The sequence below is a fragment of the Rhinoraja longicauda genome, chromosome 24 (assembly GCF_053455715.1).
Source record: "Rhinoraja longicauda isolate Sanriku21f chromosome 24, sRhiLon1.1, whole genome shotgun sequence".
Lineage (NCBI taxonomy): Eukaryota > Metazoa > Chordata > Chondrichthyes > Rajiformes > Arhynchobatidae > Rhinoraja > Rhinoraja longicauda.
The window spans coordinates 35,249,377-35,262,260 of record NC_135976.1 but is presented as its reverse complement, the minus strand read 5'-3'; the positions used below and the strand labels follow the sequence as shown (position 1 = coordinate 35,262,260).

At 43.4% G+C, this 12,884-nt stretch overlaps 1 protein-coding gene across 1 annotated transcript in view; it reads left to right on the top strand.

Moving 5' to 3' along the window:
• The window catches only part of LOC144605164 (sortilin-like), a 47,982-nt gene that overhangs the window by 25,844 nt on the left and 9,254 nt on the right, over positions 1 to 12,884 (top strand). Inside the window, exons 6-14 of the mRNA XM_078420239.1 lie at positions 41 to 114; positions 1,711 to 1,760; positions 3,432 to 3,559; positions 4,082 to 4,226; positions 4,384 to 4,539; positions 5,906 to 6,012; positions 7,517 to 7,619; positions 9,716 to 9,887; positions 11,698 to 11,888. Of these exons, the coding sequence (XP_078276365.1) occupies positions 41 to 114; positions 1,711 to 1,760; positions 3,432 to 3,559; positions 4,082 to 4,226; positions 4,384 to 4,539; positions 5,906 to 6,012; positions 7,517 to 7,619; positions 9,716 to 9,887; positions 11,698 to 11,888 (1,126 nt within the window). The remainder of the gene's footprint in view (positions 1 to 40; positions 115 to 1,710; positions 1,761 to 3,431; positions 3,560 to 4,081; positions 4,227 to 4,383; positions 4,540 to 5,905; positions 6,013 to 7,516; positions 7,620 to 9,715; positions 9,888 to 11,697; positions 11,889 to 12,884) is intronic.

Genomic DNA, 12,884 nt, shown 5'->3' with positions numbered 1-12,884 from the left:
AATTGTCTTTTTGCCTGACATATTATTCATAACATTCCAGAACATGTTGTGGTTTTCCTCTGATTTCGGTGAATCATGGGAAAAGATTCATGACTTTGTGTGTCTTGTGAAGTGGTAAGTATAACTTGTCTGACAGTTATCTTAGTGATGGAGATTATTTTACATTTGCAGTGAATAAGTAGATGAATTTTCATTTAACTTAACATTTTCAAATATAATATGACACAAACTCTCTGTAAAAGTGAAGTGATAAGACAACTACAATAATTGGATATTACTTAGAGGATAGGGAGAAGATTGAGGGGGGATCTAATAGAAACTTACAAAATTCTTAAGGGGTTGGACAGGCTAGATGCAGGAAGATTGTTCCCGATGTTGGGGAAGTCCAGAACAAGGAGTCACAGTTTAAGGATAAGGGGGAAGTCTTTTAGGACCGAGATGAGAAAGTTTTTTTCACACAGAGAGTGGTGAATCTGTGGAATTCTCTGCCACAGAAGGTAGTTGAGGCCAGTTCATTGGCTATATCTAAGAGGGAGTTAGATGTGGCCCTTGTGGCTAAAGGGATCAGGGGGTATGGAGAGAAGGCAGGTACGGGATACTGAGTTGGATGATCAGCCATGATCATATTGAATGGCGGTGCAGGCTCAAAGGGCCGAATGGCCTACTCCTGCACCTATTTTCTATGTTTCTATAAAGCAGATCCAAGGAGTTTGTTTGAAGGCCCTATTCCAGTCAGTATTGGGTGGAAGAGATTACCTGGCCAGAACTTATGGTTACTGGTTGAAATATTATGTTGCAGCGGACAGCAGTAATTCAATAGAGGCGAAGCTATTGGGATTTACAATTTGAGAGCGAGGAATTTGAATTAAATGTTTTGAAAAGGAATAGCAATTTGGGCCTGTTCGCCTTTCTTAGTTATTTATCCTTAAATGGACGAAAGGCCACTTGAAGTAGCTGGGGAATAGTTGGCCTGACCAGTGGGCTGAGGCAAGTGGCCTTCCATCCATTTAAAGATCAGAGGTGAGGATGTTCTGTTTAAGGTGAGAGGGGCAACATTTAATAGCAACCTGAGGAGTAATTTCTTCACTCAAGATGGTGGGTACATGGAAACAAGGTTTCCAGAGGAGGTAGTTGCGGTAGCGGCATTTAAAAGGATAGGGAAGGTTTAGATGGATACCAGCCAAATGAGATTAACTTAGATGTGGCATCTTGGTCAGTATGCACGAGTTGGGCCGAACGGCCTGTTTCCATGTGGTATAACTCTTGTGTTGGCGTTTAGCAGGCGGTTTGTGTCATTGCCTAATATTGGTACGTTGAGCTTTTTTAAAACAATAAGGGAATGATGAATTAGTATTGGCTATGTAATTTATGAAACTTGGAAGCAATGCTGTTTGCTCCTTGACTGATCAGTTAACCTTGTGATCGTTATTAATCTTATCAAAGAAACGTGTTTATTTGTAAATGCTGTTGGCAAAAGGAAACTATTGATATCTGACAATGGGCGTAGGTTCCCCTGTCTATCTGATGTAGTACACGAGGAAAACTAAACCCGTTCCATTTATTAATTATTTCATGACAATGTAATTAATGTTTAAAACTCAAAGGTTTTACTTTCATTGTTTGATTTATTTACAACTTTGAATACTTTTTTTATTTTCGTCTGCTTCAGTAACATTATTTTCATCTGTTTCTTTGTTTTTTTTTCCCCAGGGGACCAAAAAATACAATTTTCTTTACTACCCATCTGACTGGATCTTGCAGTAAGTTACGTCCACCATGCACTTAAATCCCATTTCCAAATACAGGTGCTCCTCAGCTTACGATGGGGTTCCGTTCCGAGAAACCCATCGCAAACCGAAAATATTGTAAGTCAAAATGCATTTAATACACCTGATCAGGTGGCCGGAAGCGCGTGGTGGCTCGCTACAGGTCGCTGCAGTTTGCACCATTGAAAATATGAAATATCGCAAGTGGAAACATCATAAGCCGGGGAGCCCCTGTACCTCACGAGGAACTCCTGAATGTTTCCATCCTGCTTCATAGTTCAAGATGTAAGGTTGATACACGGGTCACAAACTCTTTGCTCTTGAATGCTTTTAGGGTATGTTTGTATCTGTTCAGAGTTCGTATGAATGATTAGGATTTAATCCCATGGGGTTAAGCAGAGGTTGGGTGTGAAAGTCATGGTTTGAGATAAATCGTGGTTTGCCTCTATTCTCAAACTAAGCTAGCTCCATCAGTTTTCGTGGCAATAAAATGGTGCTCGACAGCAAAAATGGCAACAAACTCTTGCAGCACCCTCAAGTTTATTTAAATAGTGTGCAACGTCACAGAAGTGCGTGCCTCTCTTGTTCAATTTTGTTGGCTGAGTTGCCCAGACGACTTCCTTGGTGCCACTTTAAAGGGAAATTAAAAGTATCAATTATTTAAAATGTTTTTGTAAAAATAATCAACTTTTCTGTACATCTCTTTTGCTTCATCTGTCCAAGAATCTCTTGCTTATGTGCATGGTTACAGTTAACTGCAGTGGTATTTTAACCTGTGTGAACTTCCTGCCTGGAATCGACCCCATCCTTAATTGATGAGCAAAATAGTTGGCACCTGAATCAATGTACCCATCCGCAATAATGGCACGCATTTCACCCATGATGTACCCATCCGCAATAATGGCACGCATTTCACCCATGATGTACCCATCCGCAATAATGGCACGCATTTCACCCATGATGTACCCATCCGCAATAATGGCATGCATGAATTTTCTTACACTATATTGTGAATGCTGATTTTTAGTTGATTTAGCTGATTTTTAGATCTCCTTCTTCCCCATTGTCGTTAGCATTGAGCATGCCTGCAGAATCCCAGTTCGCCATCGTGTCATTTTCTACTCAGCACCAGCTACACAGTAAGGATTTGGCATTAAAACACAGGAGATATTTTAACTGGGTGGCCAGCTTTTAGTTTGTCATGCAAAACTATTTTTGTTCAAATAAACTGAAGCTGATGTTTGTATTTGTTCCTGCTTTGCAAAATGATGATATAAATATTCTAGTAAGTTGAATGGGTGCAGTCTTGTCTGATAGAGTGGCACGGTGGCGCAGCGGTATAGTTGCTGCCTTTCAGCACTTTCAGCACCAGAGACCCGGGTTCAATCCCGACTATGGGTGCTGTCTGTACAGAGTTTGTACGTTCCCCCATGACCGCGTGGTTTTTCCCCCAAGATCTTCGGCTTCCTCCCACACTCCAAAGACGTGCAGGTTTGTAGGTTAATTGGCTTGGTATAAATGTAAATTGTCCCTCATGTGTGTAGGATATTGTTAATGTGCAGGAACAGGCTGGTCAGTGAGGACTCCGCGGGCCAATGGGCCTGTTTCTGTGCTGTATCTGTAAAAACTAAAAATAACTAAAGTCCATGGCAATTTTTTTTGCAGCTGCAAGGGGCTTGTTGGAGCTTAGAAGAACGGATGATTTTGGAAGTACAATCAAGATTCTTGCATCAAAAATTTACTCATTTGGACTAGGTGGCTGTTTCCTCTTCGCTTCAGTTATGACAGACAAGGTAAAAATCCATGCAATATTTTCATAAATGCTTCTACCAATTTTTAAACGGTTTTTAATTTGGCGTTGAAAGGTTTTCTTTTCTCCTCTCGCTGGTCCCCTTTTTATTCCCCCCCCCCCCAAGTATTTCTTCAGCGATGCAAGCGCACTAGTTTATGCACTGCAGTTGTGCACCTTTATCAGGCTTGGACAATCATGTATATCCATTCATTCTGTAAGCTTTAACGTTGTAATTCTAGTTCAGCTTAGTTTATTGTTGTCACATGTACTGAGGTACAATGAAATACTTTATGTTTGCGTGCTATCCAGTCAGCAAAAATACTATACTTGATTACAATCAAGCCGTCCACAGTGTCCAGGATTAGGATAAATGGGATAACGTTTAGTGCAAGGTAATAGTTTAAAAGTCTCCAATGAGGTAGATGAGAGATCAGGACCACACTCTCGTTGGTGAAGTTCGATTCTTTGATTTTCCTCGTCATTCGTTATTAAGATGAGTTTCATTGTTTGTATCATCACACAGGGCAGTCTCAGGGCACTCCATGTTTCCAAGGATATGGGGGACACCTGGAATATGGCGCAGTTGCCTCACGTAAGCGCTGAACAGTTCTACTCCATTCTGGCTGCTAACGACGACATGGTCTTCATGCATGTTGACAATCCTGGTGGTAGGTCTCAAGATAATATTCACTCTAAAGCAGTGCTTTTTAAAAAACACATCTCCCAGAGCTGGTTTGAGATTTTCTGGCATCATCACATTGCTATTGTTAACCATGATGTACAACTAACTCGTTGCACTAACTGTTATTTCCCCACCCCATCCAGACACAGGCTTTGGCACCATTTACGCTTCAGATGATCGTGGAATAGTGTATTCAAAATCTCTTGAGAGACACTTGTACACAACGACAGGAGGCGAGACAGATTTCACAAATATTACTTCACTGCGTGGAGTATATGTCAGTAGCGTACTTGCAGAAGGTATGTAAAACTTTGTTTACAGGGTTATTGTTGGTCAAGCTAGTATAGAAACATAGAACATAGAAAAATAAGCTCAGGAGAAGGCCATTCGGCCCCTCGAGCCGGCGCTGCCATTCAATATGATCATGGCTGATCATCCAAAATCAGTAGGAAAAAAATTGCTGCTGCTGGTTAAAATTGAAGGTAGACACAAAATGCTGGAGTAACTCAGCGGGTCAGGCAGACGGGGGAGAGGAATGGGTGAGGTTTCGGGTTGAGACCCTTCTTCAGACTGAAGAAGGGTCTCGCCCCGAAATGTTACCCATTCCTTCTCTCCGGTGATGCTGCCTGACCCGCTGAGTTACTCCAGCATTTTGTGTCTATCCAAAATCAGTACCCCATTGCTGCTTTATCCCCGTATCCCTTTATTCCTTTAGCTAAAGAGCTAAATCTAACTCTCTCTTGAAAGCATCCAGTGAATTGGCCTCCACTGCCTTCTGTGGCAGAGAATTCCACAGATTCACAACTCTCTGGTATTAATTGTCCTTCATAGCAGTAGCTATTGGCGTGAACCTCTGCAGTCTGATGGGCCCCCTACAGCACTATCCTACACCCTTTAATCTTGCACTAAACATTATTCCATTAATCTTGCATTAGTACTCTGAATGCGGCTTGATTGTAATCATATATAGTCTTTCCGCTGACTGGATAGCGCGCAACAAAGAAGCTTTTCACTGCACCTTGGAACACAGGACAATAAACTAAACTAGGAGATAGCGTTCCAGGATTTGAATCTTATTACAATGAAGAATACATGTTAAAAAATATCAGTAAAATCACCCTCTTTTATAGAAATGAATATGTAAAATTGCACTATATTAAACAAAGTTATTTGGAATCACTGTTCTGAAATGACATTTGAAATTTGTAGTATTAAAAAAGTGATTTGTTGGCAGGGTGGTAAAACGTCCCCTATCCATGTTCTCCAGCGATGCCTCCTGGCCCGCTGAGTTACTCCAACAGTCTGTCATTTTTGATTGGGTGGTTTTGTGTTTGTTAGCTGCACTGAGAAGTTGCTTAATGGATTTCTTTTTGTTTCCTTTACCCTCCTGCATCCTTGCTTCATATGGAAGGGTAAGATGGCCTGAACTGCTTTCTGCATGTTTGCGTTGGCCACTAAACTGCACCTTAAACTAAGCATTGGGGGCTCTGTGATTTGGCCGAGGGCCAAGGAATACTATTACAGGTTGTATGGTGATGGGAATGTCTATTACTGCGACTTGTCTTGGAATTTAATGTTCCTTCACTGCTGAACCTTGCCACCAGTAGTAATTAGTTTAGGGATCATGTCTAGACTACTAAACACTAAGTTTTCATTTTCTCCTAGATGGTTCTGTTCAGTCTGTCATTACGTTTGACAGAGGCGGAGAGTGGCAATCCTTGAGAAAACCGGAGGACAGTGACTGTGATTCAACTGCCAAAAATAAGGATGAGGTGAGTATGAGCTGATGTACATATCGAAGCCACCTGTTCTAGATACGGTGTAAATGTTCTGCTGCGCAGCATGTTAATCAAGGGGTTTGAGCTCAATTCGAGCCTTTTTGGGAAGAAGAAAGTAAGGTAACAGGCCCTTCAGCCCACCGAGTCCACACCGACCATCAATCACGGTTCAGACTAGTTGGATATTATACCATTGTCTCATCCACTCCCTTCACGCTGAGGGCAATTTTACAGAGGGCCAATTAACCGTCTTTGGGATGTGGGAGGAAACCGGAGCACCCGGAGAAAACCCACAAGGTTATGGGGAATGTGCAAACTCCACACAGACAGCACCCGAGGTCAGGTTTGAACCTAGGCCTCTGGCGCTGTGAAGAATGATAGAACGTACTTTAACACTGACTTCCACTGAGGGTAGCAAACATGCTTAACATTAGGAGGCTCTGCAGCCTTTTGAGTCTGTGCTAGCTCCTTGGGGAGCAATCCCAGTCCCTCTCTCATTTCCCAATATCCCTACAATTTATTCTCTCTCTGATCCTATTCCTGAAATATCTTCGAATACGGAACTAAATGTTTAATTAACTAGACATACCAAATTTGGGGTGCACTGTCCATAATATCAATAATCATAGAGTCTGCAGCACAGAAACAGGCCTTTTGGCCCAACTCATCCATGCTGATCCATTTGCCCACCTTTGGCCGGTATCCTAAACCTTTCCTATCCATATACCTTTCTGAGTGTCTAATAAATGTTGTTATATAGTACCTGCCGCAACTGCCTCCTCAGGCAGCTCGTTGCACCCTCTGTGTAGCAGAAGTTGCCCCTCGGGTTCCTATTAAATCTTGCCCCTTTCACCGTAAACGTATGTCCTCTGCTTACTGAGTGCTTTTGCCTAATGTGATGCATTTATAAAATATTAAACCTATAAAATCTGGGAAACAAGCTGCGGTGATTGCGACATTGTTTAAGAGCCTTGCAGCTCTAGATTCATGGCCCCGTGGATACGGATTCTTAAACTGCACTGCCAAGTGTTGGCATAAATATAATAAGTCCATAAGTGATGGGAGCAGAATTAGGCCATTCGGCCCATCTAGTGTTCGCCGCCATTCAACCTATTGTCTATGTTTCTATTCACGGGGCATGGATTTAAAGTAATTGGAGGAGGAAAAAAATTTCCATGTAAAATCAGAACCCTCATTATCAGCCCCCATTCAATCATGGCTGATAATGAGGGTTCTGATTTTACATGGAAATTTTCTTCCTCCTCCAATTACTTTAAATCCATGCCCCGTGAGTAGAAACATAGACAATAGGTGCAGGAGTAGGCCATTCGGTCCTTCGAGCCAGCACCGCCATTCAATATGATCATGGCAGATCATCCAGAATCAGTACCCCGTTCCTATTTTCGTTTACTTTTTAAATGTTTTTGTCTTGTAGGTGGTGCGTGTGGCAGATGGATTCATTATTGAGCAGTTGTAATTTTTGTCTTTGATTTTTCAGTGTAGTCTGCATATCCACGCATCCTACAGCATCTCCCAGAAACTGAACGTGCCAATGCCTCCGCTGTCTGAACCCAATGCTGTCGGTCTGATCATAGCACACGGTATTAATCTCTTAAACTGCATTCTTATCTCAATCAGTTTCTCTCTGTAAGCACTAAGATATCTCAAAGTTGTTAATTTTATTTTCTGGCAGTTTTCAATACTTTGGGTTTCCTCAAAGGTAGACACAAAAAGCTGCAGTAACTCAGCGGGACAGGCAGTATCTCCGGGGAGAAGGAATGGGTGACGTTTCAGGTCAGGACCCTTCTTCAGACTGACCTGAAAGGTTGCCCATTCCTTCTCTCCAAAGATGCTGCTTGTCCTGCTGAGTTACTCCAGCAGTTTGTGTCTACCTTTGATTTAAACCAGCATCTGCAGTTCTTTCCTACACACCAGGTTTCCTCCTTTGATTGAAAGATGCAGCATGGATACAGGCCCTTCGGCCCACCAAGTCCATGCCGACCATCGATCTGTTCATGCTAGTTCTATGTTATCCCACTTTCTCAACCATTCACTGCGCCCTAGGGGTAGATTTTAGAGGCCAATTAACTTACAAACCCGCACATCTTTGGGATGTGGGAGGAAACTGGAGCACCCGGAGAAAACGTACGGGATCACAGGGAGAATGTGCAAACTCCACATAGACAACAGCCAAGGTCAGGATCGAACCTGGCTCTCTGCTGTGAGGCAGCGGCTCTACCAGCTGTGCCACTGTGCCACCCTACATGGTACATCATTCTATTGTAGCCCGGTGGTATGAACGTCGACTTCTCCAACTTCAGATAGATCCTCTGTCCCTCCCTTCCCCTCCTCCTTCCCAGATCTCCCTCTATCTTCCTGTCTCCACCTATATCCTTCCTTTGTCCCGCCCCCTTGACATCAGTCTGAAGAAGGGTCTCGACCCGAAACGTCACCCATTCCTTCTCTCCCGAGATGCTGCCTGACCTGCTGAGTTACTCCAGCATTTTGTGAATACATCATTCTATTTTATTTGATTTACTTATTTTGTATCCTTGCTTTTTTCCCCCAAATGTCCGGCACTTTTGAGTCAACATAATGAAAGACTTGTCCCACCCCCGGTCATTCTTCCTTTCTGCTCTTGTCTGGCAGAAGATACAGAAGCTTGAAAGTGCGGACCACTAGACTCAGGAATAGCTTCTTCCCCTCTGTTATCAGGCTTCTGAACGGCCCTTCCATAAGCTAGGGGATTGGCCCATGCACCTCTACCCCATTGCGGACATTGGACTTTCTCTGTGGAGCTGATGTGCTACAAAGCTGAGAACTATATGCTGCACTCTGGGTCTTCCCCTTTGCTCGGTCTATTGTACCCGTTTGATCATTGTATTTATGTGTAGTATTATCTGAACTGATTAGATAGCATGCAAAACAAAGCTTTTCACTGTACCTCGGTACACGTGACAATACTAAACCTAAACCTCATAGCTTATAGTCCTACGTGATCAAATATTCGAGTGAGCAGCACACAGGTCTCTGCTGCACCCTGGCAGGGAGGGGCACCATCTGCCATGTTCACAATGAATATTCCAAGATTCATGACAATTGGCATGCCACTGTTTGTAGAGTTTATAATTTTGTTGTGGAATTGTCTTCCGAAATTGAATACTTACATTTTGCAGCTTTGATGTTCCATGAGATGTTGGGTAAAATATTATTAATACCATGAAGTTGAGGGAAACCCAAGTGTTGTTAAAGCATCTTGCTAGCATCTGTCCTTTCAATCCAATTCAATACTTTTATTCAAACTGTGACAATAGCAAAAAACAGATTTTCTTGAATACCAGTGTAAGAATGTTGGACATTTTTTAATGCTGCTCCTTTGTTGTTTCAGAGATGGCAATGTTTCCAATTTTGAGCAACAATGAGTTTATTATATTGGACGGTTCTGATCTTTAAAACATGGCTTTTAAATACAAAAATGAAGTGTCCTTTCTCAGTTAGCCGTTGCTGACATTCCTTTTGAGAGAGAGTAAATCTAATGAATGTTTTACAGTAACTTTCTTTATTGATGTTGCAACAAAGACAGTAGAATTGGAGTGGCTTATACACAATTCCCAGCAATGTGGAATTGTATCGCAGGGAGATAAGTGTGCGGGTTTTACTCCCGCAACGGTTGTAAGTTGTGTTTTGTCGTTTCTAGGGAGTGTTGGGGATGCCATCTCGGTAATGGTCCCAGATGTGTATGTGTCCGATGATGGCGGCTACTCTTGGTTTAAGGCTTTAAAGGGACCCCATAACTACGCCATTCTGGACTCTGGAGGCTTGATAGTTGCTGTGGAGCACAATGTACACAATGGTGTGGATACAATAAAGTAAGTATGACTGCTTGATAACTCACACCCGTGTGTTTGTAGAATTATCCGATCGTCAACTCCTCAGATGGTTTGGTCAGTGCCAGAGGGTAGAAGTGTTATTCCTCCATTTGGCATTTGTATTTTTGCTCCCATTGGAATATTTCTGGCATTAAGTTGGCCTAAAGTTGATATCGTATGCTTGTCGGCATAATTTGAAGAGCAAAAATCTTCCCCGGGCAATTTCCCCAGCAAATCCCTCCTGCCCAGTGCACTGGGTGGGGCTGAGTGAGTACCAAGCACTTCAGTGAAGAAGGTCGATGCCCACACGACCCAGTTAGAGGGTGAAGGCAGTTTATCGAGTGCAAGATGAATTGTTTAGTTGGGAGTAAAAAACAACTTGCTCTACAACATTAGTTTGTCTCGCTGCAGTAGCTTGTCTACTATCATGTTGAGAAGAGTGTAAAAGATTAAGGATATCACACTAGGGCATCAGAGATGTCCTCATTCAGGAAATGGGGCTTCCCATTATAGACTAGGCTCTCACTGGGGTCTCTTCTACATCCCGCAGCTCCGCTCTTGCTCCCCCTCCCCCCACTCGTAACAAGGACAGAATCCCCCTCGTTCTCACCTTCCACCCCACCAGCCAGCGCCTACAACGGGACCCCACCACTGGCCATATCTTCCCATCCCCTCCCATTTCTGCGTTCCGCAGAGAACGTTCCCTCCGTAACTCCCTGGTCCACTCGTCCCTTCCTACCCAAACCACCCCATCCCCGGGCACTTTCCCCTGCAACCGCACGAGATGCAACACCTGTCCCTTTACCTCCCCCCTCAACTCCATCCAAGGACCCAAACGGTCTTTCCAGGTGAAACAGAGGTTCACCTGCACCTCCTCCAACCTCACCTATTGCATCCGCTGCTCCAGATGTCAACTTATTTACATCGGCGAAAGCAAACGCAGGCTCGAGATCGCTTCGCTCAACACCTGCGCTCGGTCCGCGTTAACTAATCTGATCTCCCGGTGGCCGAGAACTTTAACACCCCCTCCCATTCCCAGTCTGACCTTTCTGTCATGGGCCTCCTCCAGAGCCATAGTGAGGCCCACTGGAAATTGGAGGAACAGTACCTCATATTTCACCTGGGCAGCTTGTAGCCCAGTGGTATGAACATTGACTTCTCCAACTTTAGATAGTTCCTCTGTCCTTCTCTTCCCCTCCCCTTCCCAGTTCTCCCTCTATCTTCCTGTCTCCACCCATATCCTTCCTTTGTCCCGCCCCCCTGACATCAGTCTGAAGAAGGGTCTCGACCCGAAACGTCGCCCATTCCTTCTCTCCCGAGATGCTGCCTGACCTGCTGAGTTACTCCAGCATTTTGTGAATAAATACCTTTGATTTGTACCAGCATCTGCAGTTATTTTCTTATACTAAGGATAACTAAAGGGTGGGTTAGGTATGTATGATGCATTTAAACTAAGCACTTCTATAACTTTTCATTTTTATCTCCTCCTCACCCCCCCCCCCCCCTCCCCCCCAAACATTAATTCCCAAACCCTGTAACGCTGTTTGCCGTTTGCTTTCTGGATCATAGTTATCTTGCATGTCACACAGTCTGTTTGATTAATATCCATTACAGTTGGGTAATCAGTTAAAATGATGCCCTTTTCACTTATGTGAGGTTAACCCTTTGCAGTTTGCTTGTTCAATTGCTTTGGCTCAAGATTCTACCATCTGCAGTCTCTCGTGTCTTTCGATCATCGTTCCCTTTTGACAAATGTGGTAAACAATCTCTCCTGAAGTTGCATGTTTCATAAGTTTCTTTTGATTCCTAGGTTTTCAATTGATGAAGGCCAGTGCTGGTATTCCTATCAATTCAGCGAGAAGCCCATTGTCTTCACTGGCCTTGCATCAGAGCCAGGTGCTAAGTCAATGAACGTCAGTATCTGGGGATACGTGGACCTCCAAAAGACACAATACTGGGTATCTTTCACCATCGACTTTGAAGAGCTCCTTACAAGAGATTGTAAGTTCAGATTCAATTACACGGAGAATCAGTACCAATTGATTAAAATATCTTGACAGCTATTAAAGATAGACATAAAGTGCTAGAGTAACTCAACGGTTCAGGCAGCATCTCTGGAGAAACGGGATGGGTGACGTTTCGGGTCGGAATCCTTCTTCAGACTCGGGTGGATGATAGAACCCAAAATCTAGATGCAAAATGTCAGTCTGAAGAAGAGTTCCGACCAGAAACATCACCTATCCATGTTCTCCAGAGATGCTGTCTGACCCGCTGAGTTACTCCAGCATTTTGTGTCCTCTGATTTCACAGCTGTCATGTAACCCGATACATTGGCAGACTTTGGATGCTCCCACCCATTCTTTACCCACCTTCCACCACTATCCTGAACACACGACCCAGTCTGGGCAAACCTTCCAACTTGTCTGCTTAAGCCGCCTCACCAATGGTTGCATTCACCTACAAGGTTTATGGCTATCCTCTCTGCTGCTGGATTAGAAGTTTCAGGTACAGGGAGATGTTGGGTAGACTTGGATCTTCTGTGTGACATCGGACTTTGAGGGGAGAGTGGCAAGAAGCATATAAAAGGCATTGATAGGGTAGACAGTCAAAACCTTTTCCCCGGGATAGAAATATTATTCCTCACATCCTGTATTTGTACGCTGGATGCCTTGATTGTAATCATGTTTAGTCTTTTCACGAGATAATACTCAACAAAAAAGCTTTTCACTGTACCTCAGTACACGTAACAATAATAAACTAAACTCCTAGATATCCAACACTAGAGAACATGGCTGTAAGGTGCGAGGGGGACAGTTTAATGGAGATGTGTGGGACAAGTATTTTTACACAGAGTGGTGGGGGCCTGGAACACAAATGTTTGCGAAGGAGAAATGTTTAGTGTTATCTACATGTGGTAGATAACAAACTACATTCTCCTTAGCAAAACCACAGGTCATTGTTTTAAGATAAACAATGAAAGATTTAGAGAGAATTTGA